Genomic DNA, 27,224 nt, shown 5'->3' with positions numbered 1-27,224 from the left:
GCTGCTGTCACCGTGGCGGCATGCCAAACGGCCCCGGCCGCTCATCTTCCTTTGTGCTGGGGGCTGCGGGCACTTTGGGGTGAAGGGTCTATCTTGTGCAGATGCTCGGCACCAGGATGGGCCGTAATACGTGTTCGTAAGTTGAAAAAAAATCACAAAAGGCGGGAGCAGGAAAGTAAGGCAGTGATGTTCTCTCCCTGCCGCCTCCCACAGACCCATGCCGAGGCCCTGGGAGGGGGGCGCATGCCCGGGGGCTGGTGCAGAGCTGGCAGGCCTGCTGTGCTCTTCAGGAGGCCTGGGGGAGCTGATGCTGAGCCCAGAGCTGGGAGCCAGACTGGCCAGATGATGTGTGGCAGGGGCTACCTTGGTGGGAGCCTTGGGCCCTGGGAAGGGTGGTGTAGAGATGGGCTGAGGGTGACCTGGGGGTGTGGGGGGCCTGGAGGGTTTGGAACAGCAGGGCCGGGCTCCATCCCCAAGTCCAGCCCCGGTTTGGCCATGGGGGGGACAGCCTCCTGTGCAGACACCTCAGTGGGGCCTTGAAAGGCACCCTTGGCCCCTCTCCCCTGGGTGGAGTCCTCAGAAATGTCCGAGGGGGCAGCAGAGGGTAGGCACGGTGTTAGGGACCACAGAAGTCTCACACCCTTCTGCCTACCCCTTCCAGGGGTTCTCATGGGACCCCTCCCCAAAACCTCCCTTCCTGGGTGACTTTGGGTTCCAACCAGCCAGCAGAGCCTGAAGGTGTCTGGGCTCAGGGATAGCGGCCACTGCGTCGCCAACACTCCCCCCATCCCCCATTCCATACAGCCCTCCCAGCTCCAGTCCAAGGGTTGTCTGAAGCAGGGCCCTGGGCAAGTGGTCATGGAAGGAGCAGGCCCTGGAGGGAGTCAGATACCCCAAGCCAACTCGGGCCCTTGTCCCCTCCATCCCATGGGTGGGAGCCACGAGATTGGGGTCCCACATTCCAGATCTCCCCATCCGCTGGCACGGCAGACTCTCTGGAGGGATTCCTGGGCCGTGTCCCTCCTTAGAGTTGGACTTTGTAGGCCTGGGGGTGGGGGGCTCAGGATCCCCTCATAAAGATGCTCCCAGGTGATCTGGAAAGGGGACCAGGTGAGAAGCCCTGGGCCAGATGGCCCCTAACGGCTTTCCCTGACCAACCTCTGATCTGCAAAGTCCCCAGTCAGCCCTGGAGGGGCTCTGCAGACCCAGAGCCACAAAGCCTGTGCCCAAGGCAGGCGGCTGAGCAGGCCCGTGACAGAGGGCTGAGGGGCCTCCCTGACAGTCGTGAAGTGTGCATGGGTCCCTTCCTCCCTTCCTCCACTGACCCTTGTCACAAGCTGAAGGGTGTCCGTCCCACAAACGCTATGTGTGAGTCTGAGCCCTAGAACCTCAGCATGTGAGCTCACCTGGAATTAAAGAGGCGACATCTGGACCCAGCCACATGCCGGAGAATCCCTGTGGGGATGGAGGCAGAGAAGGGGACTCCCCGTTTTAGGCCCTGCCCCACAGCAGGGGACAGAGGCAGACCCCCAACAGAGGGGGACAAGCGTGCACGTCGCCTCAGCGATGAGGGGACTCAGGCGAGCCCTGCACCTAGCGCTGGGGAGGCCAGTGAGGGAATGGGGCGCGCCGGCAGACCAGGGGAGGGGCACTTGCAGGAGGAGAGAAGGTGCTTTGGAGACAAGTCCTGGGAGGACGGGTGCGTGAGGGTAGGGGCAGACAGAGCCATGCGGTGACAGGTGCAGGTGGGGGGCAGGAGGGAGCTCGGAGAAGCGCTGCGGGGCGGGGGCGAAGGTGTGCGGCAGAGAGCGCAGCCCGCGGTGCCGGAGCCCGACTGCGGACGGCGACAGCAGCTCGGCGTTTCCGGCCTGAAGGTCGGGGAGGAAACCCGAGGGCGCGCACAGCCGGCCGAGGGCGCAGGGGCCCCCTGAAGCCCGGGAGGGGCTCACCCGCCGGCGGGGCGTGAAGACCACAGCACGTCTCGGGCAACTGAGGCCGCGGGTGGGCCGAGGAGGGGCAGGCGGGGGCCGCGGGCGCCCAAGACCGCGGGAGACCTGAACCCGCGGCAGGCGGGCCGTGCGGGGCTGGGGGCTCGGCCCGCGACCCGGCCCCCCCACGATCGCGGGCGCGGGCAGCAGGGGGCGCTGCCGGGCCGCGTCTGCGCTCCAGGCTCGGGGCGCGGCGGGTCGGCCGGGCCAGCCCCGCGCGCGCGGCGGAGGACGCTCACCGCGCCCCGGGCTGGTCTGGACGGCAGTTCGGGGGTCGGGGGGACGCTCGGCCCGCCCTGCCCAGCAGACGTCCGGCCGCCTGGGGCCAGGCCGGGGCCTGGGGGGGGGCGCGATGGCCTCGGGCTCCAGGCGGGGCAGGTGCTCGCCGCGCGCCCTCCGCTCCGGGCCGGCCCGCGAGGGCGCCCGAGGGAGCCCGGGGAGCGCGCGGGCGCGGCGCTGGGAGGGTGAGGGGCGCCGCGGCGGGCCGGGCGGGCTCCTGGCGAGCGGCGCACCCCGCGCACCCAACGTCCCGACCCTCGGAGCCCGGGCTGGCCCGGCGCTGCGGGCGCGGGGGCGCGATCCGGCCTGCGGGGAGGACGCGCGGGGGTCAGAGCGCGGCGGGGGGCGGGGCTCGGGGCGCGCGCACCTGGGCTGACGTCACCGCCCGGCCCGCGGCCCCGCCCGCCCCCGCGCGCCGCGCCGGTTCCCCTGCCTCTGCCGAGCGGCTGCCTCCCTGTCCAGCCGGTCCCGGGCTTCGGGGAGGGCGGGGCCTGCCACCTGCAGGGGGAGGCGAGAGCCCAACGTCCCCTCCCTCACCCTGCCCTAACGCCTGCCCACTCTGCCCCCAAGGCCTGACCCCCCAACAGGGAGCAACAACAGAGAGGGGCGCGCCCCTGGGGGGAGTGTCCCCGGGTAGGAACCCGGGCAGAAATCCTGGGGACCGTGGGGGTGCAGGGAGGAGGCCCTGGGTTTCTCCTTCCACCTCTGGGCCGCACTGTGGGGCCCTCGAACTAAGTCTCCCAACTCCCAGATAAACAGGTGGAGGAGAGAAGGGATATCCCTCCCCGCGCCCCAGGGCCTGCCCATCAGCTGCAGCGTGTCCTTGCACCCGTGGGATGGTGCCAGTGAGCGGAGCGGATGCTCCGGCCGCACCTTGCAGCTGCTGGGCTGCCTAGCGAGACCCCTTCCTGCGCAGCCTGGGCCGCTAGTTTCAGTCCCTGGGAGGTGTGTGGGGTCTGCTGGAGGACCAAGAATCCCATCCCTGCTGGGCATCCAAGGAGGGGCCATCCCACTACCTGAGACTGGGGGGGGGCACTGTGGGGGGGCACGTGTCACCACCCCTCTTAGTCAAGGGCCAGCCCTCCAGCCCTCAGTCACTGCCCCTGCACTGGGCCAGCGGGGTTCTTGACTACACCCTTCCCGCAGCTGCTTCTGTGAGCAAACACTATATTGGACAGGCTTCGTTGGGGTTGGGCACTCCCGCAAGGGCTTTGTTTTCCGTGCTCTGGCCTCCCCTCCTCTCCACGGGCTCCAGGAGTCCAGCCCTCTTCCCCTCCTCTTCACCCACTTCTATTTCAAGCTCTCCTTGGCTATTTATAGCAACGTCCGCCAATTGCGTCAGGCTGAGTCTGGCTTAGACCGGCCCCATGCCAAGGGTGCCACCACCGCTCTGAGCCGGCATCTAGCTGGCCTCTTGGGTCCCTGGTGCCAGGTGTGTGTGTGTGTGTGCATGCACACACGCACGCACACACGCGCATATGCACGCATACTGGGTCAGGCAGATCGCTCACTGGCTGGGGCTCAGAAGCCGGAGAGGAGCCCAGGGAGCCCGGGAGCTGGGTTAGGGGAGGTAGCCCCCTAATTCAAGACCGGGGTCAGGGAGGGGAAGCATCTTTCCTTTCTGTTCCCAGAACAACCCGCTGGCTTGCCCTGAAGAAGGGCCTTTGCCACTCTGGTCTCATCTTTGGTATTTGCAGAGAGCCAGGGAGAAGGCTTCCACAGGGCTGCCCAGGGCTGCCCACCGTGGTCTCCACCTCTTGCCTCTGGAATGAAGGTCCCTTGTGGAACCCAATCTGCTCTGGTCCTATCCGGCTTCAGGGAGCCCCTCTCCGTCCACCCCTTTCCTTCCTGAGATCACCCCATTCCCGGCCCCCATCCTGGCATTCCCCGGGAACAGGGCGGGGGTCGTTGGAAGATCTGCTTTGAGGTGCCGGAGCGGCTTCCCAGCGAAGCCCCACCCCTGAGCTCAGTTTGCCCTGTGGCCCGGGTGTGTTTGGGTGAGGGAGCAGGTTTGTCTTTCCCCCAGCCCACCAAGACCTTCTTAGGGCTCTGGGCACAGCGACCCCATCTCAGCCTGGTGCCCTCTCCCTGACCAAGCCCAGCTCTGGTTCTGTCCTTGGGTTGGTGTCCTCTGTCCTTCCCCCACCTCCCCGAAGCTGCCAGCACGATCGCCAGGGCCTGGTCTCTCCTTCAGAGATGACCTTGTGTCTGGAGACCCCCAGCCCCAGGGCCGGGAATAGATCCTGGGACTGCCTCGCTAGCCTAGACCACAGCCCCCCAACAAAAGGATGGGATCACTCTGGGGGGTTAGCTGGAGGAGCCCTGTCCCCGGGGAGGGGGACCTTGGCTCCCACCCGCCGCCCTGGGAGGCGCTGCCGGCCGTGCTCCTGTTTGTGCTGCACCCACCAGCCGCTCCGCCCCTTTTTGTAGAACGGGACACTCAACTGCCAGTCAGACACTTGGAGGCTCCATGACTTTGCAGGAAGGACTGGTTTTCAGCAGGACAGAGGGCCCCTTTCAGCCCCCTGTCATCCAGAGCCAGGCACCCCCCTCCCACTGGACCTCACCTTGGCCAGAGGTGGTCAGCTTCCGCCTGAACCCCATCGTGTGCGGCCCACCTCCACATTTCTCTGTACTCGGGCTGCTGTGTCCCCTTGCTACCCACGTCCCAGACCCCCAGATCCAACCTGGCCTTCAGAAGCCAGCCCGAGCCTTCCCGGGAGCCAGAGGCTTCGCGCTTCCCCGGCTCTATGCCCCCTCATGTCTGAGCCTCGAGTCTCCGTCTGAGCTGGAAGGGGCCTGGGGGGCCCCTGAGGCTGGTCCTTTCCAGGACGCCTCCAGGGACTGCTCAGCTAGGGTGGGCAGAGCCCAGAGATCAGAAACTGAGCCTGCCCCAACTCTGCCCCGCTTTGAGGGAGCTTGCAAAGTCAGTTCCCCTTGTTTAAAAAAAAAAAAACAACAAAACCTGAATCCATTTGAAGACCCATTGGCTTTACTCCAAGACTCATCAGTTGGGCAGCACCTCACCTAGCAGGTAGGAGGGGGCTCCGGGGAGTCGTGCAGAGTGGAAGGGTTTACAGGCAGAGCGGTGGAGAGGACAAGCAAGCCGGAAGACAGGACTGTTTCAGGAAGGTCACCTTCCCTTGGGGAAAGCTGGGATCTTATCCTGCAGGTGACCTCACGGGTGCTGACCAGGAAATTCCGAACGGAGTCCACTCCTGGGAGTGGCTGAATCTGTGGTTAGGGGAGGTGTGAAGTCTTGCTTTGCTGGGGTGGGGGGGCGGGGGCTTAGCCCAGGTGACTCCATCCTGGGCCCGTTGTCTCCCTGGGCCTCGGAGAGGGTTAACTGGGTCTCTGCAGTGGCGCCAGCTCTGAGCCTGCGGTTTATGGAGTGAACACGTGCTGACCACTTTCTCTCAGCAGGACTGGGTGCCCCACACGGTCCGGTGCTGGGACGGAGGTAAGCCAAGCCTGTCATGTCAGGTCGAGGAGCAGAAGCGCACTACAGACCATGCGAGTACTTACCCACCTTCCTCCCCTCCCTCCGTGCCTTCTCCCCATTTACCCATCCAGGAGCGTCCCTCTGCCCACCCACCTACCCACCGACCACTAACCCATCCGCCCAGCGGCCTCCCAGTTACTCGTCTATCCACACGTCTACGCTCTCAACAATCTGTCCACCCAGCCAGCCATCTCGTCCCCCATCCATGCACCGCGATCCGCCTATCCGCTCCCTAATCACCCATGGGCTCAACCACGAAACCCAGCCCCCCTCCCCCCACCCCCGCCAGCCCTGAAGCCTAAGTGCTTGGCAGATTAGCGTTTCTGATTGCTAATGGAAATGCCTGGCATTAAGCTTCTGATTGCTGAGGCAGCCCTTCAAAGACAGCCGTCTCCAAACACACTGCCTGCTACCCAGCTAGACGGAGAGAGCCCCGCTGCCCCACCGAGCACTTCCGCCCCAGAAGGTCCTGGCAACCACTCTGGAAACCTCAGCCCCCACCCCCAAACCCAAAGAGTTAGAGACCGAGGTCCGTGCTGCCTCCCTCTCCTCTCTCCCTGCGACCTTGACCTGTGGCCCCCGATGTGCGTACGCCCTCCAGGGCCTGTGAGTCAGGAAGCGTCCGCAGAGCCCCCTGACGGCTCTTGCTTAGGAGTGTCCTGTGTCCTGTCATCGTGAGAAGGACCACCGGGGCCCATCCAGCCACGACACTGCCCCGTGGGGAAAGGCGCCCGGTGGCCTCCACCCGTAGTGCGGGCGCAGGGGACGGCCCAGGCATCCCCAGCATCACTACCCACAGACAGACCGACCAGAACAACCCTTTACTGACCACGTACTCGCCCATTCGAGACCCACGGAGAGCCTAAAGCTCTTGACCAAGGGGTTCCGGAGAGCGAGAGGCAGAAGCAGGCAGGATGCCCAGTGCTCATGGAAGAGCCCCTGGGACGGTGCCTGGCTACGTGGTCGAGAGCAGGTGGAGGTCAGCCGGAGGGTGTGCGGGCCTGGCCTCACCACCTTCTTCCTTCCGCCCTTGGGCCAGGTGACCTTCCGGAGCCTGGGCAACTTGGGAAAAGGCTTCCCCCCACCTCACGTGCATCCTTCCACCTCTCCCAGGGTCCTTTGGCCTTCTGCCCCCTGCGGTCGTCCTGGGAGAGTGACCACCAGCCTGCCTCCTACAGGGGCAGGGGCTCCCGGGCCTGGGGGACCAGGAGGCACCACGGCGGGGCTGGAGACAGCCATCGGCTTTCTTCCGCCCCCCCCACCCCCCCCCTCCCTCCCCACCCCCCCCCTCCCTCCCCACCGGCTTTAGGGACTCCACCGGGCTGCCAGAGCTATAAATAGATGTTCTTGAGCTAAAATTAGACCCGCTTTAGCGACAGCCCAGTGCTTCTAGTGTTCGGCCTCTTGAGGGCTCCCAGGGATGCTGGATTCGAGGACCCTGCCTCCTGCCGCAGCCCCGGAGAGGGGCCCGCTGAGCCTGTCTCCTGCTTCCGCTCCTCTCTCAGGCTCCTGGAACGTGCACAGCCTGCACGCGTGTGTGGGCACTCCCGTGCATGCGAGCTCCCGCACACGCGCATGCAGAGGTCTGGCCCTGTCCCCCGTTTGGCCCACCTGCCACGTGGACCTAGGGAAGTGTCCCCAGGAAGAAGCAGGCCAGGGCCCCAAGGAGGGTCCGAGGCATTGGCTAGAGGGCCGTGGGGCTGAGCCGCATCCGGCAGCCCCCCTGGAGCCGGAGAGAGCCGTCCCGGGGAATGCCCGGGTGCCGGGGTCGGGCCTGGTACGCCATGAGCTCAGCGGGCAGGAGCCATCGCTATAGTAACAGCCAGCGTCGGAGTGACCCGGAGGAGTCCGGTCTGAAAGTCTGTCCCAGGAGAGCAGCGCTGACTGCTCCGAGCTGTGGCTGTCACCACACCAGTGGGGGGGACACTAAACCCGGCCCCGCCCTCAGGGTGCTGCGCCCTGCAGGCTGCCCGCTCTGGCAGGAGTCCGTGCCGGTGCCGGTGCCGGTGCGCGGCCCCCACGGGAAGGTCGGCGGGCAGGGCAGGGTGACTCCAGGGCGAGGAACCCAGGGGCGGGGACAACAGTGGCCGAGCCCCCGGTATTTCACCAGATGCCCTTCTGAGCCTAGATCCTTGTAGCCACGTGTAGCCCCCGTGTTCTTGCAGCAGATGGCTGGAAGAAATGAGAAAGCCGGTCGCAAACACGAGAGCAGAAGTCGGCCGGCGTGTTCGGCGCACGTGGAGGTGTGCGGGGATGCGCCTGTCCGTGCTTACGCTGGGGAGGTGGCTGGGGCAAAGGCGCGTTTTTATTGGACAGAGTTGTAACTTCGTAAATTTTCACCAGCATGTGACAACGAACAAGGGTGTTCCACGTTGGAGGATGCGGCCGGGGCCCCTTCCCCACGCAGGCCTCCCCCACCCTGCCTCACCTGCCCTCGGTCCCGGGCCCTGAGTCCTGCGGAAGTTGGCTCGGTCGTGTGGGCCCGCCGGCCCAGCCTCCTGGCCTCAGGAAGCCTGCAGGGCCGCTGCCCCACGCTCTCCACCCCACCCACCCACCAGCCTGAAGAAAGAGGCAGCCAGAGGCACGGAGAAAACGTCCATGTCAGGATTTATTACAACACGTTGTTTTCAAATACAAAAGAAGGGGACAGGACAGGGAGCAGAGTGTGGCCGCACTGGGGAGGGGTTCTGGGGCCGGAGCGGCCGCCCAGTCCGGAGAGACCGGGAGCTGTGCCGGGGTGGGGGGACCCTGCCACCTCCCCTCCGCTGGACCTTCCAGCAAGTGGTAGGAGGGGGCGGGGTCCATTCTGGGGTGACCCCCAATGCCAGGGCCAGGGGCAGGGCGAGAGGGTGGTAGGGCTGGGGCCCGGCCCCGCCCTGCCTCAGGCAGTGTGTGGAAGTGACTGGGGAGTGGCTCGTGCCAGGGCCCTGTCCCCCCCCCAGGACAGGAGAGGGGGTGGCCAGGACAGGACCTCCCCCCACATTGCAGCTGCTCACTTTGGGGTGACCAGTGTCTCAAGAGCAAGAGCCCCCCACACTCCACGACCGAAGTCACAAGAGATGCTGGCGGCCCGAGAGAAAGGGCAGAGGGCAGAGAGAGGAAAGGACAGGGGCTGTGGGACCTGCCTCCAGAGTTTGGGGCCCAACCAGTGGCCCCAGACCACTGTCTCCTGGACAGCACAGGGGTGGGGCGCGGAGGTGGGGACCAGTGCATCCTCCACACCCAGGGTCACCTCAGAAACCCAACGCGATAGACAGACAGAAGGCAAGTTTACATAATCAATCATAATAATAATAATTAACCAATAATAAATACTTAAACCTCTAATCCATAGATTGCAAACACAACGATGATAGCTTATTTTCGTGGGGAACGGGGTGGGGACAAGGGGAACAGGAAGAGGACTTTTGCTTAAAGGAGGGTGATGGGCACAGGGCCGCAGGTCAACAGAACAAACAGAAGAAACAACTGCACGGGCAGCTGCCCCCAGGACTCGGTCCCACCCAGCTGCCCTCCTGCCAAGCCCCTGGCCTCTTCCCAAGGCGACCGCCCCCCCCCCCCCGACCCGGGACTTTAGGACATCTGAAGGATGTCCTAGCATATCTACTCCTGCTCCAAAAGCCACGGGTCCCAAAGACCCAAGAGGGTGTGGGGTAGGGGGCAGCGGGGGCATTTTCCCTGCCTTTACAACCAGGAGGTAAAGGACCAGGAGGGCCCCCCCGGGGTCAAAAAGCCATCTGGCCTTCACCGTGAAGATACCAGGGAGGCTGCAGAGGCGAGAGCTCCCCAGGAAAGGGGAGTGTGGGAGGGTCTTCTCCAAGGACTCTATGGGGCCGGGGGCAGGCATGGGGGACACCTGCCATCGGGCCACATCAGGGGTCTTGATCTGCCTGGAGACAGCTCTCCCAGAGCTAAGGACCCCACCCCGGGAAGCGTAAGGGCCTGCCAGGTGCTTGACCACCCCCCCCCCCCCCCGCAAGGCAGCCAGCTCCTCACGGACGCCCCCCACCTGCGGGAACATACCCGAATTTGGGTCTGGCTTGGGGCCTGGGGCCTGGGTGGGGAAGAGCCCAGAACTCTAAACCCATCCGCCCTGTGACCAGGGGAGCCAGCGCTGGCTAGCCCAGCTCTCCCGGCCTGACGCCCCGGGGGCCGAGCTTCTCCTGTTGTCCCCCACCTGGCGGGTGGTGTCTTGCAGCCCCACCAAGTGGAGGACAGGAGAGCAGCCTGCGCGGGACAGTCTTGCCGCACCCGTGGAAGGACGTGGGCTCAGGCAGGAGTGGGGGCCATTCCATCCCATCCCTGCCCGGCACCCACGCAATCTGACACCCACCGAGCCCCTAACCTGTTCTAGCCCCAGCCCCTCCGAACACCCTCACCTCTCTAGGCCGCATGCCAGCCACCCCCGGCCAGGCGAGGGGCAGGGTGGGTAGTGGGGCGGGCAGGTGGTGGGGGGCCTCCAGGGGGCAGAGCCGCCTCGGCCACACCCCAGCTCCTGGGACACTTCCCCCCCTAGACTTTGGTGCAGAGCCCGAGAAAGGAGCAGAGGAGGAGGAGTGGGGGGGGCAGGGAGAGACAGGGAGGTTTTGCGGCTCAGTTTGTGGTAAAGTTTTTTTTTCTCCTTTTTCCCCTTTTTCTTATGTAAAAAGTGCACGAAAGCTCGGCAGCCTCTTTGCAAGGTCAGCAGTGTTTCCTGGGGGAGGGGGGGCGGGGAGGGGACCCCAGGCCTGGCACCCCAGCTTGGGACTGAAGGTGGCCTCATATTGCTTAGAAACGTGTGTTTCAGTTTAAATACCAGACAGTAAAAATAGAGGGCCGAGGGCCGCCCGCACTGTTGCCAAATCGTTGCCAGAATGAACAGCTTAAATAAATAAAAAATTGAAATATTTACTTCTCGATAAAAATCGCAGTAAAACCATTTACCTTTCTTTGCATTATATATAATATATATTTATAGTGGGCCCGGCTGCCGGCGGCCCGGGCCAGGGAGCCGAGGGCAGCGGAGCGCCGGGCGCTGGGTCCCCAGCCACCGTCAGGACACCTCGATGACCTCCACGCTGCCCGAGAAGCTGGCCTGCTTGCCCAGGGCGGCCAGCTCCTCGCCGCGCGCGCGCCCCTCCACCATGCCCTCCTCGAACTCCATCTGACAGCTTCGGCGCTTGAACTGCGTCTCCGGGGCCGGCTCCTCCGGCCAGCCGGTCCGCGCGTCCCGGGCCTCGGCCCTGGCCGCCTCCCGCCGCCGCAGGTCGCCGCCCCCTGAGCCCTGCGCGCCCGCCAGGCCGAAGGGACCGAACCGCGGGCCGCCCGCGCCCTGCGCGCCCTCGGGGCTGAAGCACCAGGGCCCGTCGGGCGACGGCGTGCCGGGGGAGTCGAGCGGCGGCGCCCAGCTCCCGGGGCTCACCGGCTGGCCGGGGCCCGGCAGCCCCGGGGCCGACAGCGCCGAGAGGCCGAGCCGCGGAGTCTGCCGCGAGGCGTCGCCGAAGTTCAGGCCCAGGCCGTGCGCCGGGGAGCGGGCCGGGGAGCCGGCGGGAGGCCGGGGCCGCCGGCGGAGGCGCGGGCGCGACTCGGACGCCGCGTCTGGGCTGTCGGGGCCCGGGGAGGGCAGGCCCACCGCGCCCCCCGATGGGCTGTCCAGCTTGCACACCTTGGGGGCCTCCCCAGGGTTGGGGGGCCCGGGGTCGTCGGGCCGCCGGCTGGGGGCGTAGGCCGACTTGATGTCCAGCGAGAAGGAGCGCTTCAGGCGGTTGGTGTCCTGCAGGCGGTCGGAGGAGAGGTGCAGGCCGCGCAGGCCCTGCTGCAGCGCGCTGGTGGCCGGGGCGGCGGCGGCGGGCGCGGGCAGCTCCCCACCGGCGCCCGGCGCGCCCTCCCTGGCCGCACCGGCCGCGGCGCTCCCGGCGGCGGCGCTCTCTGAGGTAGGTGGTGGCAGCGGCCGCAGGGGGGCCGCGGGGCCCGGGAGGGGCGCGGGCGTCCCGGGGTGGGGCGCCCCGTCTCCCTGCAGGGCGGCCAGCAGCTTCAGGCTGCGCTCGTACTCCAGCAGCTGGCCCAGGAAGTTGAAGTTGGGCGAGATGGAGGGGCGCCGGTCCTTCACGAACCTGGGCGGAGGGGGCTGCTTTGAGACGCGGCTCCCTGCCCCTCCCCTGCCCCCCATGTCCCCTCCCCGTCCCTCCCCCCGCCCCCACCCCTTCTGCTCCCCCTGCTCTCCCTGGGGCCCCGTCCCCTGTCCCTCCCCCACCCCTGCTCCCCCCCTCCTCCAGCTCTCCCCCTGCTCTCCCTGCCCCCAGCCCCTCCTCCTACTTCCTCTCCTCCCCTCCTTCTGCCTCTCCTGCTCCCCCGCCCCCCCTCCCCACACCCCCTGCCCACACTTGGGCACACAGCGGATGTGCAGATCCACCCAGGAGCGCTGGAGCCCCGGTTCTTCACGAACCTGGGGAGAAGGGGGCTGCTTTGAAGCGAGGCTCCCTGCCCATCTCCCCCGGCCCACGCTTGGGCACGCAGCTGATGTGCAGACCCATGGGGGGCTGGGGCCGGGCTCCCGCCTCATGCGGCTGCTAGTGGGTGGAGAGGGGCATGGGAAGGGCCATCTCCAGCCTTAAACTTCTGGGCCCAGGAAGAAAGGAGAGGCTACCTGTAGGCATCGTCCGAGGACATGCCCATGGTCTTCATGATGTAAGCGATGGCGATGGTGGCGGAACGGGAGATGCCGGCCAGACAGTGCACGATGACCTGGCAGCTGGACAGCTTAGCTTTATCTGGCGGCAGGGCCGGTGGGGGGGCAGGTGGCGGGTCAGGGTTCAGGGCCCTTCTCTAACCCCAGCAGGGGACCTTACCGGCCCCACCGCCCACAACCCCAGCCCCACATCTCTGGCCCAGGCCCCCCACAGTCACTGAGCCTCTCCCCTGCCTCCTGCCCCCACCCCTCCGGGAGACACCTGGTGCTGCCCCCTTCCCCGGAGCCCCCACATCCCCAACCACCCCCCACCGCCCCTCCCTCGCCCACTCACCGATGAACTCGATGGACTTGTCCAGCCAGGGCAGCAGCTTCTCGCAGTAGCTGTCGTTGACCGGGACGCGCATGAACCGGCTCTCGCAGATGAAGTCCGGCTTGGGGCAGGAGTTGCTGGCATTGAGGACGTAGCTTATTCCGTTCTGGGTCATCAGGTCCTGGAGGGGCGGGAGGACGGGCTGGAGGGGGGGGTGGCCTGGAGGTGGGAGCCCCTCCCCCCTTCCACCTGGAGTTTGAGCCTCCGGCGGTGGGGGGGGTTGGGGAGCCGGGAGGCTGGTCCCCGCAAGCGCCACCCGCCGCCTGAGGTAGGCTCCCAGGAATGTTACGGCTGCCTGGGCGGTGCCTTTCCCTCTTCCCTCATCGCAGCTTTACAACACGGGATTCTTTCAGGGCTGCCGGGGGGCCAGTGACATCAGCTGTTTGGCATGTGGGCTCCACCGCCTAAGGGGCCGGGAGCTGCTTATCCACCCGCAAGGCTCTGGTCCGGCCCCAGGCCCCTTGCGTCCCATCCCAGGCTTCCCCCACCCCAAGCTCATCCACCCCTCGCTGGCTTTCAGCTCCCTTCTCGCCCCCCTCCCCAAACAGCGCCCTGGAACCGCATCTGAGCTCTGGCCTCTCCCCCCTTCCAGACAGCCAGAGCCCGGCTGTGTGCGCACCTTGTTCAGGACATCTTTCTGCGAGCCCAGGTAGAGGTGGGGCAGGATGCGGGTGAGGCCCACGCTGGGCACAGGCAGGCAGGGCTGGGAGAGGCTCATGGGCAGCAGGGCGGCTGGTTTGCCCTCACAGAGGCCAGGGAAGCAGGAGGAGAAGGTGGCGAAGCCCCCTGCAGGAGGAGGGGAGATGTGAGTCAGGCGGCCGGCTGGCTGGGGCATGAGAGGGAGCCCTGGGCACCCGACCATCCCTCCGTCTTGGCCGCAGCCTGGACCCCCTGCCCCACGCGGTGCCAGGTGGTGAGACTCTGGCCGGAGCACCTGGAGTCAGCGCTGGGTGCCGGAGGGCTGCGCTCACAGAGTCGGGGCGCGTGCTGGGCGCATATACAGCCCATCCGTACGCCGCCCGCATTCCTCCCAGGACTAATTAGGAGCTGCGCCCACCAGGACGCCGCTGTGATGCCCATAAACGCGGCTCGAGGCTGCGGGCTGGCCCAGCACATGCAGGACTGGGGAGGGGGCGGCGCCGACGCCTTGGAAGCCCGGTGGAGGGCGTGGCTCTCTGTGCCTGTGGTGGCCAGGGGCCAGCCTGGGCCTTCCTGCCTCTCCCCTGGGGCTGACGCAATCCCTCCCTGACGCTAGTTGGCTGGGAGCCCCTGGCCAAGCCTAGGTGCCGGGACCAGGAGGCAAGGGCTTTGGAGGGGGCCCTCCTGCCCCTGGGCATGACGTCACCTCCTGGAAGTTGCACAGCCTGCAGGGCACCTGGGCTCGGGTGGGGCTCCCTTCTGCCCAGAGCACGGCACCAGAGGACGGGGAGCAAGCAGGCCCAGCAGTGGGCACGCAGGCTACACGCGGCTGGTAGGTGCCCACTGCCTTCCCTGCACCTCCACGTCCTGGGCCACAGGTCAGAGGAAGGAGCCCATCTGCCAGCCTCAGAGACTCCAGTGGGAATCCCTAGTGTATCTGACTCCGTGAGTGACCGTGGGCGGGACTCACTACACCTCTGGCCAGTTTCCACAGCCAGCCTGCCACATAGCACAGTTGTGAGTCTCGACAGAGGTGGTTGCCGTGAAGACACGCGGAGAACTAAGCGGCCCGCACCCAGGCAGCTGGGTGGCCGCCAGCTCCTGTCCGGTGAGATGACACTCCCTGGCGGCCACTCGGGGGCAAACCACACTTTGGGGGACACGAGGCCTGTGGACATTCCCTGCCCTCCGTGGACTGATCCACTACAGAGTTCAAGTGGACAGATGCCCACCCTAGTGCACTGGGACGAGGCAGGGGAGTGAGGCGGGGGCCCAGGCCACGTGAGCCCCAGTGCTCTCTCCCGGTCCGCAGACACAGCAGGTGCCTGACACCTGGCTGATTTCCCAGGACAGAGATGCAGGCCCTCAGCCTTCACCCCTGGCCCAGCTCCACGGCCCGTTTGTGCAAACCCCCAACCAGAGTGCATGCCACGAGCGTTCCTTGTGTCCCCAATGACGGCTTGCCTTTGGTGGGGGGCAGGGTGAGGGGGGGCCTGCAGGCTGAGGTTGTGGAGGCAGCTGCCTTGGAGGAGAAGCTCTCCCTACCTTGGCAACCTGCTGGCTGGACAGGGAGAAGTGGCTGACCGTGAGCACCGCTGGCACGCGGCACACAGCTGAAAGCTGCCCTGGTGCGGGGGCTGGGCTCCCCTGGGTGTTCCTGCTGGAGGACAACGCCCCCCACCCTAGAAGATGGGAGGTCTGCAGGGTCTCTACCATATGCCTCCTGCGCTCTCTGGGGGGCATCGCCCAAGCCGAGGGCTGGGCTTATGTCACCAGCAACTTCCCCTACAAAGGGGCATCTCTAGACAGGTGCACACCCGCCAGTTTTGACTGCAACCCCTCAGGTAAAGCCCCACAGGTCTGCCTCCCCTTCCGGGAGAGCCAAGCAGCTTGTGGTGACCCCAACAAGCCCCCACCCGGGCCAAGGGCAGCAGAGCCTGTGGCCCGCCCCTCCAGGGATGTCAGGACACCCCCGCCGGGCTCCGGGTCGCTGCAGAGGTCCACCCTGTATCGGTGGCAGCAGGCCGGGACCCTCCGGTGCTGGCACTCCTCGCCCGGGGGGAGTCGCCCCCATCCCCCAGGCATCCCCAAGGGCACCTTGCTTCAGGAGGGACACCCACCCCCTCTGCCTCGCAGCTTCCCAGCTCGCGCCGCCGCACAATGGAGCCCCGGACCCGCACGGGAGCTCGCGCCCAGGACGCACGGACCGCGCCGACTGCTCGGCCCCGGGCCGGCCCTGCCCCCGGCCGCGCTCCCTCCAGGCGCTCTCCTGCCCACACGCCGGCGGCGCGCCCCGCAGCCCCCGCCCCGCCGCCGCGGTCCCCGCGCCCCGGGAGGGCCCGCATCTGCCCGCCCCGCGCACCCTCCGCGCACCCTCCGCGCAGGGGCCGCTCCCGCCGCGGTCTCCGGCCAGGGTCCGAGGGCGGCGCGCGCGGGGTCGGGCCGCGGGGGCGCACCGAGCCGGCGCCGCGGCCGCAGCAGCCCGCATTCCGCCGCAGCGCGCACCCCGCCGCCCGCCGCTTAAAGGGCCAGGCTCGCCTTCCGCCCCCGCCCCGCCGGACGTCACCGCCGCGCGGCCGGGCGGGGGGAGGGGGCGGCGGTCCCGGCCGGTTCCGGACCCCGCGCCCTGCCCCACCTCCCTCCTCCGCGGCCGCCAGCCTCCCCGGTCCCCGAGGGGCCTCCCTCTGCCCCCGGCCGCGACGTCCTCCCGGCGCGCCCCGGCCCGGCCCACCGCGGGTGGGGTGCGCCCCGTCTGGCCTCCGCGGAGCCCCGTCCCCCTGCGCTACGGACCGGGGACCGTCACTCGCCCTTTCTGGCGGGGCAGCATCCCCGGGTCCCACTCAGCCTTGTCTTCCCGTTCTCACCGGCGGCGGCCCTGCGCTGGCCTCGGGGGTGGGAGCTGCGGGCCAGGCTCCCAGGCTGTCCCCGAGTCCGCGTCCTGACTCGGTGCCGCCGTGAGCCCTTCTCATGCCGCGGTGGGTCGGGACTTCTGTCTGGCTTGGCCCTCAGGGAAATGGGGTCAAACACTCTACCCTCGCAGGGAGGGGCCGGCAGGGAACAAAGGGCAGGCGGCAGCCCGGAGAGTTGAGCGAACCAAGTGTCAGGTGAGCCCTCCTGGCACATGGGAGACCTGCCCTATGGCCGCCGGGTGACGAGCCACAGCCTCCAGAGGAGACAGCACTAGAGGTTCCGGGTTTTCCTGGGCAGCCTGGGGGTCAGGGAGGGCGCTACTCTGGGTCCTGTTTCTCAGACTCTCAGAGGCCTGGTGGCTCCCACTCCTGACCAGAGGGCACTGGCGCACACACACACACACACACAAACTGGGGGTCCCGGCTGGGCTCCTGTTCTGCTCAGGACACCCGGTGAGAAAGCCCAGAGCCTCTGTCTTCCCTCCCTCTTCTCCCTACCTGCTCAGCCCTCACATGGAGCCCAGGGTTCAGTGGTAGAATCAGAGAGTCTGCAATTCTGTGGCCTCTGGTCCGAGAGTTCCCACGCACGCACACAAACCCCATGTCCCATCGCACATGTCCCATCGCACAAGCAGGCACAGATCACCAGCCTCCCAGAGCCACGCATAGCTGCAGACGCCCTCTGACTGCATAGACCCAGACACCTGCGCACGACACGGGCCCACCCGTAAGCCTCCCATGGGCTGTGGTGAAGGTCCATGCTCCCGCCGGGCACCCTGCCAAAGGGCCAGCCCTATGCCCACGGACCACCCCACAACATGCCCACACATAAGGGGCTGCTCAGGGCAGACGTGGTGACTGTACAGAGGTGTCCGGCGGCAGGGAGGTTGCTGACCCCCTCTTCAGCCCTCTCCATCCTCCACCCACCGGTCACGGCCCCTGGCTGCAGAGGCCAGGGGCAGGAGCGCCCCCGAAGGCCCCAGACCCCGGCAGGGAGGGTGCACCACCCAAGACAGGCCAGCTCAGCCCATGCCTGGAAACTGGGTCGTGTCTGGGAGGTGGGTTCTACAGAAGTGCCCTGGGCCCTGCCAACAGGAGGAAGGAATCATCAAGAACCAGGGTGGGGCCTGTGTGTGTGTGTGTGTGTGTGTGTGTGTGTGTGTGTGTACACGGGGGCCTTCCCAGCCTCTGGGGTGCCTGGGCTGCTTCTGGGGACCAGGAAGACCCACAGGGACCTCTACTGGTCCCCAGCAGGGGCCAGGCATCCTGGGCTGGCTGCAGCCTTCAGAGGCACTCCCTGTCTGGGACCAGTTCTGGTCAGACTGGGGTTTGCAGAGGACGGGGCCTATGCCCCCCTCTGGGACAGCTGGAGGGGCAGAGACTCATCTCGGCCTAGATCCCTTCCCTCCTCTCGATGGCATCTCGGGTTTCCTCCCGCCTACCTCTTCACCTGCTAGTGGCCGGGTAGGCTCATGCTGGAGGGGAAGCTAAAGTGTGTGGGTCCGGGGGCGGGGGGGTGGCCATGGAGCCTGGGAGAACTCTAGTTACTGAGACAGCCCTCCACCCCCCGCCGACACGGCCCCCAGTACCTGCTGGTTTCTGGGCTCGGAGAAGAGAGCAGAGGTGGATGCAGAGACTGACTCCCCGATGCCCCCCGCCAAAGCTAAGCTCCCAGTGAGGAGAGGCCGTGAGGAGAAGGCGCCCAGAGCCCCCCGGCTGGGGGCTATCTGGAGCTCACCCGTGAGGATGGCCACGCTGTCGAAGCAGCCATCCAGCTTGCTGAGCAGGATGGAGAGGAAGCTGTCCGCGGCCAGCACGCTGGCGTCCCGCGTGCTCTGGTCATAGACGACCACGTCCTGGGGCTCCGTGGCCTCCACCTGGAGGCCGGAAGGGCAGAGGTCAGGGCACTGCTGGGCACCTGCCTGATGCCCCCACCCCCCGCTGCCACCTGCTGCTACCGGTCAGGCTGTGGCAGGGAGGGGCTTCTGCCTCCTTGCCGCCTGGAGGGGAGGGCGGGCTCTCAGCCACCCACCCATCTCACAGCTCACACCTGGACAGGTGCGAGTGCCCACAGCCACACAGGCAGGCCCTCAGAGCCAGCAGGAACAGGGGCACGCTCCTCCCCCTGCCCGCCCTCTCACACAGGCACCTCCGCTAAGGACGGAGTGGGCCAGCCGCCTAGGATAAGATGCAGTGAGTGTAACCGGGTCCTCGGCACACGTGGGTGGCCACGGTGACAGGAAGGTACACACGCCGTTCGGGTGGCTGAGGCCAAGTGAAAACCATCCCCAGGGTCACTGGGGCCATTTCAGCGCTTCCGAGGGTGGCGTGCCTTTGGATGTGGGCAATTCCCCAGCCGGCGATGGGAAACGTGGGGGCTGCTGTAAGAGCCCCCCTTCACCCAGGAGGCAGCTAGGCGTTGGGGCTCCCCTGCCCTCTTCCCATCCTGAATGCCCAGCCTGGGGACCAGCTACTGAGTCGCCTTTACTCCGAGAGGCTACTGCCCTGCCCCCCAAGCACACTCAGCCCCTAAGCCAGCTGAGCCGCCAACCCTGGGTCGATGATGTCACCAGCAGCCAATGGGATTGCGCTCTGCCTGGGAGTCCTCACTGGGTGGGGGGAGTAGTCACCGGATTCCCCTCATTGAGGCTGCAGGGAGCTCGCTCTGGCCTTGGCGGGGGTGGGGTGGGGGGGGTGGGGGGGTGGGGTGGGGGGGGTGGGGGGAACTCCCCGTAAGCGGCTGTGCCACCTGGGTCCCCTCACATCCAGCTCTGCTGGCGCAGGGCCTGTGACCGAGACCCTTCCCCAGCTCCCGGCTGCTGGCCACGTCGCTCCCCCACTGGAGGTGCCCCCGCCTTCCCAGGTCGGGGGCCAGCGGTCCTTCCCGGTGCTGGACCCGATGCTCCTGGCTAATGGAGACACGACTGTCCCCTGCACGTGACCTGGGACATTCATGGGGGAGGGGCACGGAGAGAGCATTTTGGGTCACTCAGATCTCCAGGGGAAAGAACTGGGGGGCTGGGCACACAACTGCTCAGCATAAGCCTCTTGCCCCCCCCCCCCATCTTCCTCTGGGTTCTCAGCGCTGCGCCTGACCAGCTGCCATCTGGGTCCACTGCCCCTCTGAGCCCTGGCCTGGGCCCCAGGGACACCGTCCAGTCTTACATGGGGAGACCTCTGCTCCGGGGCTGAGTGAGGACCTAGATAGGGTCAGCAGGCTCTGGTGGTAGGGACTCGTCTCTGGGGAGATGGGCTCCCCGGGGAGGGGCATTTGTGCCTCAAGAGGAAGTTGGGGGGGGCTGCCTGCCAGGCCCAAGCCCGGCATTCTGACCCTGGGAGCCCAACGTGGGTTTGAGGGCGGGGGTGCGGCCAGCGGAGGGCCCCTGTGTGCCCAGCTGAGGAGCTCCGCCCCACCCTGGAGGTGATGGGAGCCTGGGTGGGGGCGGCGTGGGGTGGGGCAGGGCGTGGGGCGCGAGGGCTGGTACCTGGCCGCGCGCGGCCGGCTGGATGAGCTCGGCGATGGTCACCTTGCCCTGCTGCAGCCGCCGCTTCACCAGCTTGGAGCAGCAGATGTTCACCGAGCTGAGCACGTGACAGCTGTTGTACTCCACGAACGAGCGGCTGTCGATGACCAGCGGTCCCCCAGGTCCGCCCCGCAGGAGGCTGGCCAGCTTCTTGGCGTCCATCACCTTCCGAGGGAGTCGGTCCCCTGCCATGGTGGGGCAGGGGGCGGTGGGGAAGGGGTGAGCCCTGAAGTGCCCAGGGGCTGCTCCGCAGGCCGGGGTTGTGGCCTAGAGTGCAGAGGGCCCTGGCATGGTGCCAGACCTGCAGGGAGAGGCAGATGGTGAGCGGGGCTGCGGGCCCCCACGGTGGGCACCCGGCCAGCACCCCAGGCAGGGCTGACCTCAGGAGGGCCTGTGCTGGCACCCAAGGGCACCGGAACAGCCGAGCCGGCAGGCACCCGGGGGCCCTTCCTCGCCTGGGGTGAGTCAGCAGCCCCTCTGGCCCCATGAAAGGCGAGGCCCCAGACGCGGGAGGTGGGCCATGGGACCGGAGATCGGGCCCCAAGGGTCCCATCCCACACTGCACTGTGCCGGCCACGGCGACAGCTTCCCAGTGGGGCGCAGCAAGGCAGATGGGGACCCCAGAGGGAAGCACCGGTCTGGACAGGGAGGAGCGGCCTGAGGACCCCTCCCCGGGCCCTTGGGTTCACGGACACTCACTTGATGCGGAACCGTTCATTCTGCCCTCAAGTCTTCTGTCATCCCACTGCTGGGATGCCCACACCCCCCACCCCCGCCCACTTGTCTTCTCCAGAGGTCTGGGCCGGGCAGGTTCCAAAACCCGCTCCCTGTCCCAGCACACCGGCCCCCTCCAGCTGCGTGCAGCGCCTCACTCCCTGAGCCGACCACCTGGACCCCAAGGAAGGGGGGTCCAGGCTGCTTCCGCACACGCTGCTGGGCTCCTGGGGCGGGTGCCCGGACAGGCCTGGGAGGTCTTGGGCAGCGGGGCTCCTCCAGGCCTGCCGCTGTCCAAGTCCCTCAGCCTGAGCCCTAGCGCCTGCCGCAAAAAGGGTCTGGGGCCAGTGTGTCTCCCTGCAGGAGCGTGTCACACGCCCACAGAATGGAGCGGGCAGCATGGCCGGCTGTGTCAGGCACACTGAAGGCCTGAGGTTTAGGGGGACCCTTCTAGGGGCTGGTAGGTCCCAGGATGGGGTGGTATGGATGAAAGGCAGAGTAGGTGACCCAGATGTAGGACCCTTGGGGTGCGGGGACTCTCGGCATGGCCTGCAATGGCTCTCGGGCTGGGCTGTGTGGAGGAAGGAGGGACCCCCGATCCTGGGGCTGAGACCCCTCTTGTGGGTTTGGTACTCTGGCCTCTGCGCACACCTCCCACCCCCACCCCACGCCCCACTGCCCTGCTGCCTGCCAGGACCGGCCTTCCCAGGCCCATCTCGCCCCCCAGCCCACCAGGACGCACAGCGCGAGGGTGCTGACTTGACTGTAAAGATGGGCAGGTGGAGACTTGGGGAAGGGGAGGGGTTAGCCTCAGCTCACCCCACCGGGACTGGTCAGGACCCACAGCCTCTACCACTGCCGTTCATGCGGGGTCTTCCCTCCGCCGCACCCCTGCCCAGCTCTGGCACTGCAGAGGCTGGGGGGCAGATGTCAGAGGACGGCCCTCTCAGTAAGCCCCCAGCCTCCAGCTGCGGCGGGTGAGGCCCCCAAAGACACTTGTCCCTCTTCAGGTGAGCCCCCTGGGTGGGGACGGCGGACTTCACAGAGAACTAGGTGTCAGGCAGGTATAGACTGTGCCTGCTGGCCATGAACAGCCTTAGGCTGGGCCACCGGAGCTGGCCCAAAGGGAAGTGTCCGGGATGGCCCTGGCCAGAAGGCAGGGCTCCAGGATCCCGTTCACAGACGCCCGGTTCTTTGGGCAGGTGCCCGGGCTCCTCTACAGTGGGGGTGAGGCCCGGGGCGCAGCTGGGGCCGCTGTCCCTCCCAAGGGCCAAACCAAGCAAGGCGAACAAGCAAAAGGGGTACCCCACACGCCGAGGGGCTCTTCACCGGCTGGGGGTTCCTGTCTGTGGAGTCTGCACCTGCCTGCGGGACCTCCCCTGCTGAGGGGGCCCTGCCTGCTGTGGGGGGTCGCGGCCTGTGTGGCGAGGGTCCCCGATTCTATTCCTGTACGAGGTGTTTTGAGAAGCTACTGAGTTGCTGTCTGCAGCTCCTCAAGACCAGCCGCACCTTCCAGGCCCCCTGCATGAGCCTCTGCCCCGGATGCCTGACCAGGAGCCCAGTGCGGAGGCCCGGTCCCTGAGGCAGATGCGTGGGGGCAGAGGGCACGCAGGTTTCCCATCAGCCAGGTGAGCGCAGACTGGCTCCCACCTAAAGTGAGAGGCCGAACAGCGCTGCGGGGCAGGGACAAGGGAAGGGGCTGGAGGGAGGTCCTTTGCCCTCCCTGCAGTCACGGGGCACAAACACTGCCCTCGGATCCCTAACTGGCTGGGGCAGGGGCTGGGGTGCGGAGGGGCGCCCGCTCCCTCTGCAGGACAGGAGGGAGGCCGGCTCAGGAGGAGTGTGGGGAAGAGCCCAGCAGGGCTGTGGGGTTGCAGGACGGTGGGGGGAGGGGTGGGGCGGTGGTAGGGGGCAGGGAGCGGGCTGCGGGGTGGGCCGACAGGCTCCGCCCGCCCCTTACCTGGTCTCAGCCCCACCTCCCCCAAGGAGCTCTCCAGCGGGGCCCCATTAACCGCTGTAGTATTGTTATTTGCAGCCGAGGGGGACTCATTAGCAAGTTAGCGCCTCCGTCGTTGCCATGGCGACCGCAGAGGCGCCCGGCAACCGCTGCTCCTGCGGCACCAGCTCGGGGCGGCGGGCGATGCAGACCGCGGCCCACTCCTGGCTGCCTGCAGGTGCCCAGTAGCTGGGGCCTGGCGTCACCAGGAGACCCAAAGCCCAGGCGTGACACTCCTCCGGCACCCCCCCGCCCCACTCTGCCCTCCTGACCTGCCGAGAGCACCCAGGAACACAGGCTCCCGGCCTCCCGCCTTTGGGGACGCCTTCTCCAAGTGGCCAAGGTCTGGCCCCAGTGCACCTCCTGCAGGGGCCGTCACGGACCTGGCCTCCTGGGAGTGGATCCAAAGCTCCTGGGGGCGGACCCTCACTTGCTGTGCCCGGATCCGGGGCCCAGAGCTCCAGCGGGGCTGGGGGGAGCTTAGCACAGTCTCAGGCCGAAGCGTGGGGGCAGAGGACACTGACCCTGCAGGGTCTTGGGCCTCTCTGATTTCAAGGACCCACTCCAGGCTCAGCCCAGACCCCATTCTTGGGAACTGAGGGGACACAGCACCTACGTCCTGCGATTCCAGAGCCTGGGCGCCGGTGGGACGGAGGTGGGATGGAGGCCCAAGCCCAGGGACCCCCCATCACAGGGCTCGTCGCTGAGGAGACTGGGCAGTTCCTGGTTGCAAGGCCAGAGGCCCCTCCGCACCTGCCTGGGCCCTGCCCGGAAGGCAGCAGGCAGCCACCCCTTGTCCGGGAAGGCCACATTCACGGCACAGAAGCCAGGCTGTGACCCTCCGCACACTGTCCACGCGCTGCTGGCTCACCTCTTCCCCATTCTCCACGCCGGCCCCTCGTGCGACCACCCGCACGCAGACGTGTGTGCTCACGCGAGGTCACTGGGCGCAGTCACTCCCACCCTCCGCATGCTGAACTCCCCCAAGCCCCGGGACACCCGAACCCCAGGGGCAGCTCCAAGATCTCATCACACCGAGGGCTCCCCGGGCCTCCACGGGGCATGTTCTTGTCCCTGAACAAGGGACGTGCGTGGCCAGAAAAGTCCCTGCTGACGGCGCCTTCACCAATGCCTCTTGCTCCGCACCGTGGCGGGGAACTCACTACCTCTGGACACGACCGTCAGGACTGCCGGCCATGGGGGACAGTGGCTCTCCCTCACAGACGTGGCTCCAGCCCGAATGGTGGATACACAGGCAGGCTCCTGGGAGGACCTGGCTGTGGGGGCTCCCGGAATGCTGAGGTGTCCACTTGCTGTGACCCGGGGCACTGCTGGGTGCAGAAACTGCTGCATGAGAGGCCAGGAGAGAGACTGATCGGTGGCTCACGCCAAGTCAGCTCATTTCCCCTCATCAGCTCTCATCAGGGACCCCCAAATGCTCTCCCTTCTGGCCCCCTCATCTCTCCGGGCTGAATGGAAGTGGGTCCAAGCTGACCTTTACTCCATCCCCTTTGTGATGTGGCAAGGCCAAGCAGAGCCAACTTGGTCTGGGGAGGCCACGGGCCTGGGAGACAGTAGGGTGGGCGCTCTGCCCCCTCGGTTCACGGGGTCTGGGCAGAGCCTGCGGGAGGAGGTGTCCACATGTGATCCCTTCAGAGGGCACGCTCAGGACCCTACACTTCTAGGTCTCCCCTGCTCCTGACTGGGTGTTTCTAGCCCTAGCAATCTGCAGGACTTCTGGTCGTGGTCCGCCTATGACCTGGGCCATCCTGGGACATCGAGCAGTCACAGCCTGGAGCGGGCCAGGCAGAGGTGGACACAGCCCATGCAGGCCGGGTGGTCAGAGTCTGACCCATGTCCCTCTGTCTGTGGCTTTGCCTCCTTCCTCTCCCCTCCCTCTAAGCTGCACCCTCTGGAGATGCAGCCAGGATGCCCTCTGGCTTCCACACCCCTGTGGGCCCTCTGTCCACTTGAAACATCCGGGCCCCAAGGTCAGCCTCAGCTGGAGAGGAGAGGATGCCGGGTAGGGTTCTGGAGCGGTGGGTGACTTCCGGCATCTTTCTGCCCCCGTGTGCATGGAGGCCAGCGTTCCTGGAGGCAGCCTCTGGGGCACAGGAGCCTTCCGGAGGGAGGACCGAGGGCAGCAGGGGACTAGCACTGCCCAGCAACTGTCCTAGAGCCCTTGGCCTACTGCCGCGGGATTCAGTCAGACTTCAGGATGAACCCCCAGCTCCGGGCCACACGAGCTGCTCTACCAGGCAAGGGCTCATTAAACATCTGAGCGGTGAATTCCTGGGACATCTGTCCTCCCTGAGCGGGGTGGGGGCGCGGGATGCTAGGCTCATTCCCGAGCTGCCCTTGGAGCAAGGTCTGAGGGAGGCAGTGCGGAGTGCACGGACCCTGGGACCCCACTCAGACCCCCAGGGGCAGGGGGCTCAGCAGGACATCACTGCCCCCCCCAGCCTGCACACCCCCACATCCGCTCCACGCTGCACAACAACACTAGACCCTACCACCTCCCTCCTCCACAGCACGGGCTCCCCCGGCACCCCGCAATCCCCGCAGCACCCAGGCCCCCAACCCCCACCCTGCAGAAGCCGGTACATTTCTGCAGCAGGAAGTCAGGAAGGGTGACCTGAGGGGGGCTGGGCCCACGGCAGCCCCATCCAGGCCGGACTGTAAGGTACCCCTCCCCGCCAAGGTGGGCGGACAGGCTGAGGGAGCCCGCTTGCGCTCAGCCTGGCAGTGCCAGCCCCTCCCCCAGCCCCCGCCGCTGCCTCTGCAGCGGGCGGCCGTATGGTCTTTATTCTGCAGAGGCCCGCGGAGCACCCTGAGGCCCGGCCACACAGGGGACATGGATCTGCAGTCCCTCCCCACCGAACGCGGAACGGGCCCTTTCCTGAGCCGCCCGCAGGCTAAAACCCTCCGCTCCTTTGCTCAAGGCCTGCATCCCCAACCCGGGGGCAGGGACCACCTTCTCCAGTCTGGGGCCAACATGGCGGGGTGGGGGCATCCTTGGGTCTGGGGCTCTCGCAGGGCTCCATGGAGATCCACGCTGGATCGCAAAGGGCCGAGGCCGTGGGTCTTCACTGCATGCCCCTCCCCCGCGAAATAAGGAATTTCGAGGAGAAAGGCGACGAGGCGCGGTGCGGGGCGCGCGGCCCGGGCCGGGGTCCACCGGGCTCTGCGGGAGGCGCGCGAAGGGCTTCCCCGGCCGGTCCGCGGCGCCCCCCGCAGCCGGGTCGCTCACCTCGCGGCCGCCTCCTCCTCCCGGGCGCCCGCCTCCTCCTCCCGGGCGCCCGCCTCCTCCTCCCGGGCGCCCGCCGGGTGCAGCCGCCCCAGCGCTCCCGACGCAGCGCCCCCCGGGCCGAGCCCCCGCCCGCGCCCCGCGCGTCCCCGCTCGGCGCCCCGCTCACCTCGCCGTCGCTCGCGTCCGGGGCGCACGGGGACCCGCGCCCGCTCAGCGCGCCCGCTCGGCCGCGCCGCCCATGGGCCCGGCGGGGGCCCGCGCAGCCGGGGCAGGGGCCGGGGGAGCGCGCGGGCCGCGTCGCCGTCGCCGCCGTCGCCGCCGCCGCCGCGGGGAGCGCTCGCTCGGGCCGGGGCGCGCGCACTGCGGGCGGGCACGCGCACTCGCGGCGCGCATCCCACCCCGGGCTCGGCGGGCGCGGCCGGTGCGGCTCCGGCGCGGCTCGGGCTCCGGCGTCCGGGCGGGGGGCGCGGAGCCGGCTCGGCCGCCGCGCTCGGCCGCGAGTGACAGGCCCGGGGCGGAGGGCGGGGCGGCCGGCGGGGATGAGGTCATGCCGAGCGAAAAAGGCCCTGACGTCACCTGCAGCCAATCAGCGCGCGCGGCTCGAGGGCAGGTGACGTCAGCCGGAGCGGGGCCGCGGGTGCAGATCAGAGGCGGCGGCCGCGGGGGGGCGGGGGCGCGGGGGGCCGGGCGGGCCGCCGCCCTCCGCCCTCTGCCCTCCGCCCCTCGCCCTGCACCGGCTCTTAAAGGGACCGCACGGCGTCCGTCCCGTGCCGCCGGGGGCCCCCGCCTCCGGGAAGCCTTCCCGGGCCCGCGCCCGGCCCCGCCGCCCGGGGACGCCGGGCCTCGCTGCGCTGACGCCCGAGGAGGGGCGGGCGGCACGGGTCCCGGCGCGAGGGCTTTCCCTCCGCGGCGGCCGGGTCCGAGCTGGCGCCGCCTCCCGCGCCCCCACCTTTGTTCGCGCGGGGCCTGCAGGCCGGGGAGCGCCCGCCAGCCTCGGGGGCCCGCGGGGCGCCAGGCCCGGCCGGCACTTCCCCTGCAGCACCCACGCCGACCCTTTCCACGACCCCGGGGGTGGGAAGCTGGGTTTCCGCGTCGCTAGGCAGGAAACTGGAAGCCCAGAGGCGAGGTGGTTTGCGTCCGGTCACACATCTGTCCTCCGGTGACGGAGTCCCCAGTGCGGCGCTGTCCCCGAGCCCCACCGGAGCCCCTCCAGCCCCTGGCGCTTGCAGGGAAAAGCCGCCCCTAGCCAGCGCTCATGGGGTCCACTCTGACCGTGTGTGCTCTCCCCAGCCCCAGTGAGGGGCTGCCCCCAGGCGACCTCGGTGCGCTGGGGACCGCGCGCTGGGAGTCCGGAGCGGGCACAACATAGGTAATTAGACCTTG

General features: G+C 67.8%; 1 protein-coding gene across 4 annotated transcripts; it reads right to left on the bottom strand.

Annotated features, from left to right (window-relative positions):
• Window positions 1–10,697: 10,697 nt before the first annotated feature.
• LOC123936116 (dual specificity protein phosphatase 8) lies at window positions 10,698–26,161 on the bottom strand. Of its 4 annotated transcripts, none has more exons than XM_045996871.1 (7): window positions 26,008–26,161; window positions 19,843–20,182; window positions 18,096–18,234; window positions 13,429–13,595; window positions 12,771–12,930; window positions 12,395–12,518; window positions 10,698–11,861 (listed from the first exon to the last, which is right to left on the bottom strand). In XM_045996871.1, the coding sequence occupies exons 2-7, from the start codon at window positions 20,071–20,073 to the stop codon at window positions 10,802–10,804; spliced, it is 1,881 nt and encodes a 626-aa protein (XP_045852827.1). In that variant the 5' UTR covers window positions 20,074–20,182; window positions 26,008–26,161; the 3' UTR covers window positions 10,698–10,801. The 4 variants fall into 4 exon arrangements, with proteins under 4 accessions (XP_045852827.1, XP_045852829.1, XP_045852828.1 ...); XM_045996873.1 differs by having other exon boundaries at window positions 19,885–20,182; XM_045996872.1 differs by lacking the exon at window positions 26,008–26,161 and adding an exon at window positions 23,758–23,859.
• Between the last annotated feature and the right edge of the window lie 1,063 nt (window positions 26,162–27,224).

The sequence above is a fragment of the Meles meles genome, unplaced genomic scaffold, assembly GCF_922984935.1.
Source record: "Meles meles unplaced genomic scaffold, mMelMel3.1 paternal haplotype, whole genome shotgun sequence".
In the NCBI taxonomy this organism is placed as follows: Eukaryota; Metazoa; Chordata; class Mammalia; order Carnivora; family Mustelidae; genus Meles; species Meles meles.
The sequence above is the reverse complement of the archived record's forward strand: the minus strand, read 5'-3'. Positions and strand labels throughout refer to the sequence as shown.

What these genes read in the sequence shown, in the direction of transcription:
- LOC123936116 (XM_045996871.1), bottom strand. Translation starts at nt 20,073, where the DNA reads ATGGCAGGGGACCGACTCCCTCGGAAGGTGATGGACGCCAAGAAGCTG. An exon ending in CAGCGTGGCCATCCTCACGG is followed by an intron (nt 13,596 to 18,095) that starts GTGAGCTCCAGA and finishes CTCCTCCTGCAG; the next exon opens with GGGGCTTCGCCACCTTCTCC. An exon ending in AGAAAGATGTCCTGAACAAG is followed by an intron (nt 12,931 to 13,428) that starts GTGCGCACACAG and finishes CCGCCCCTCCAG; the next exon opens with GACCTGATGACCCAGAACGG.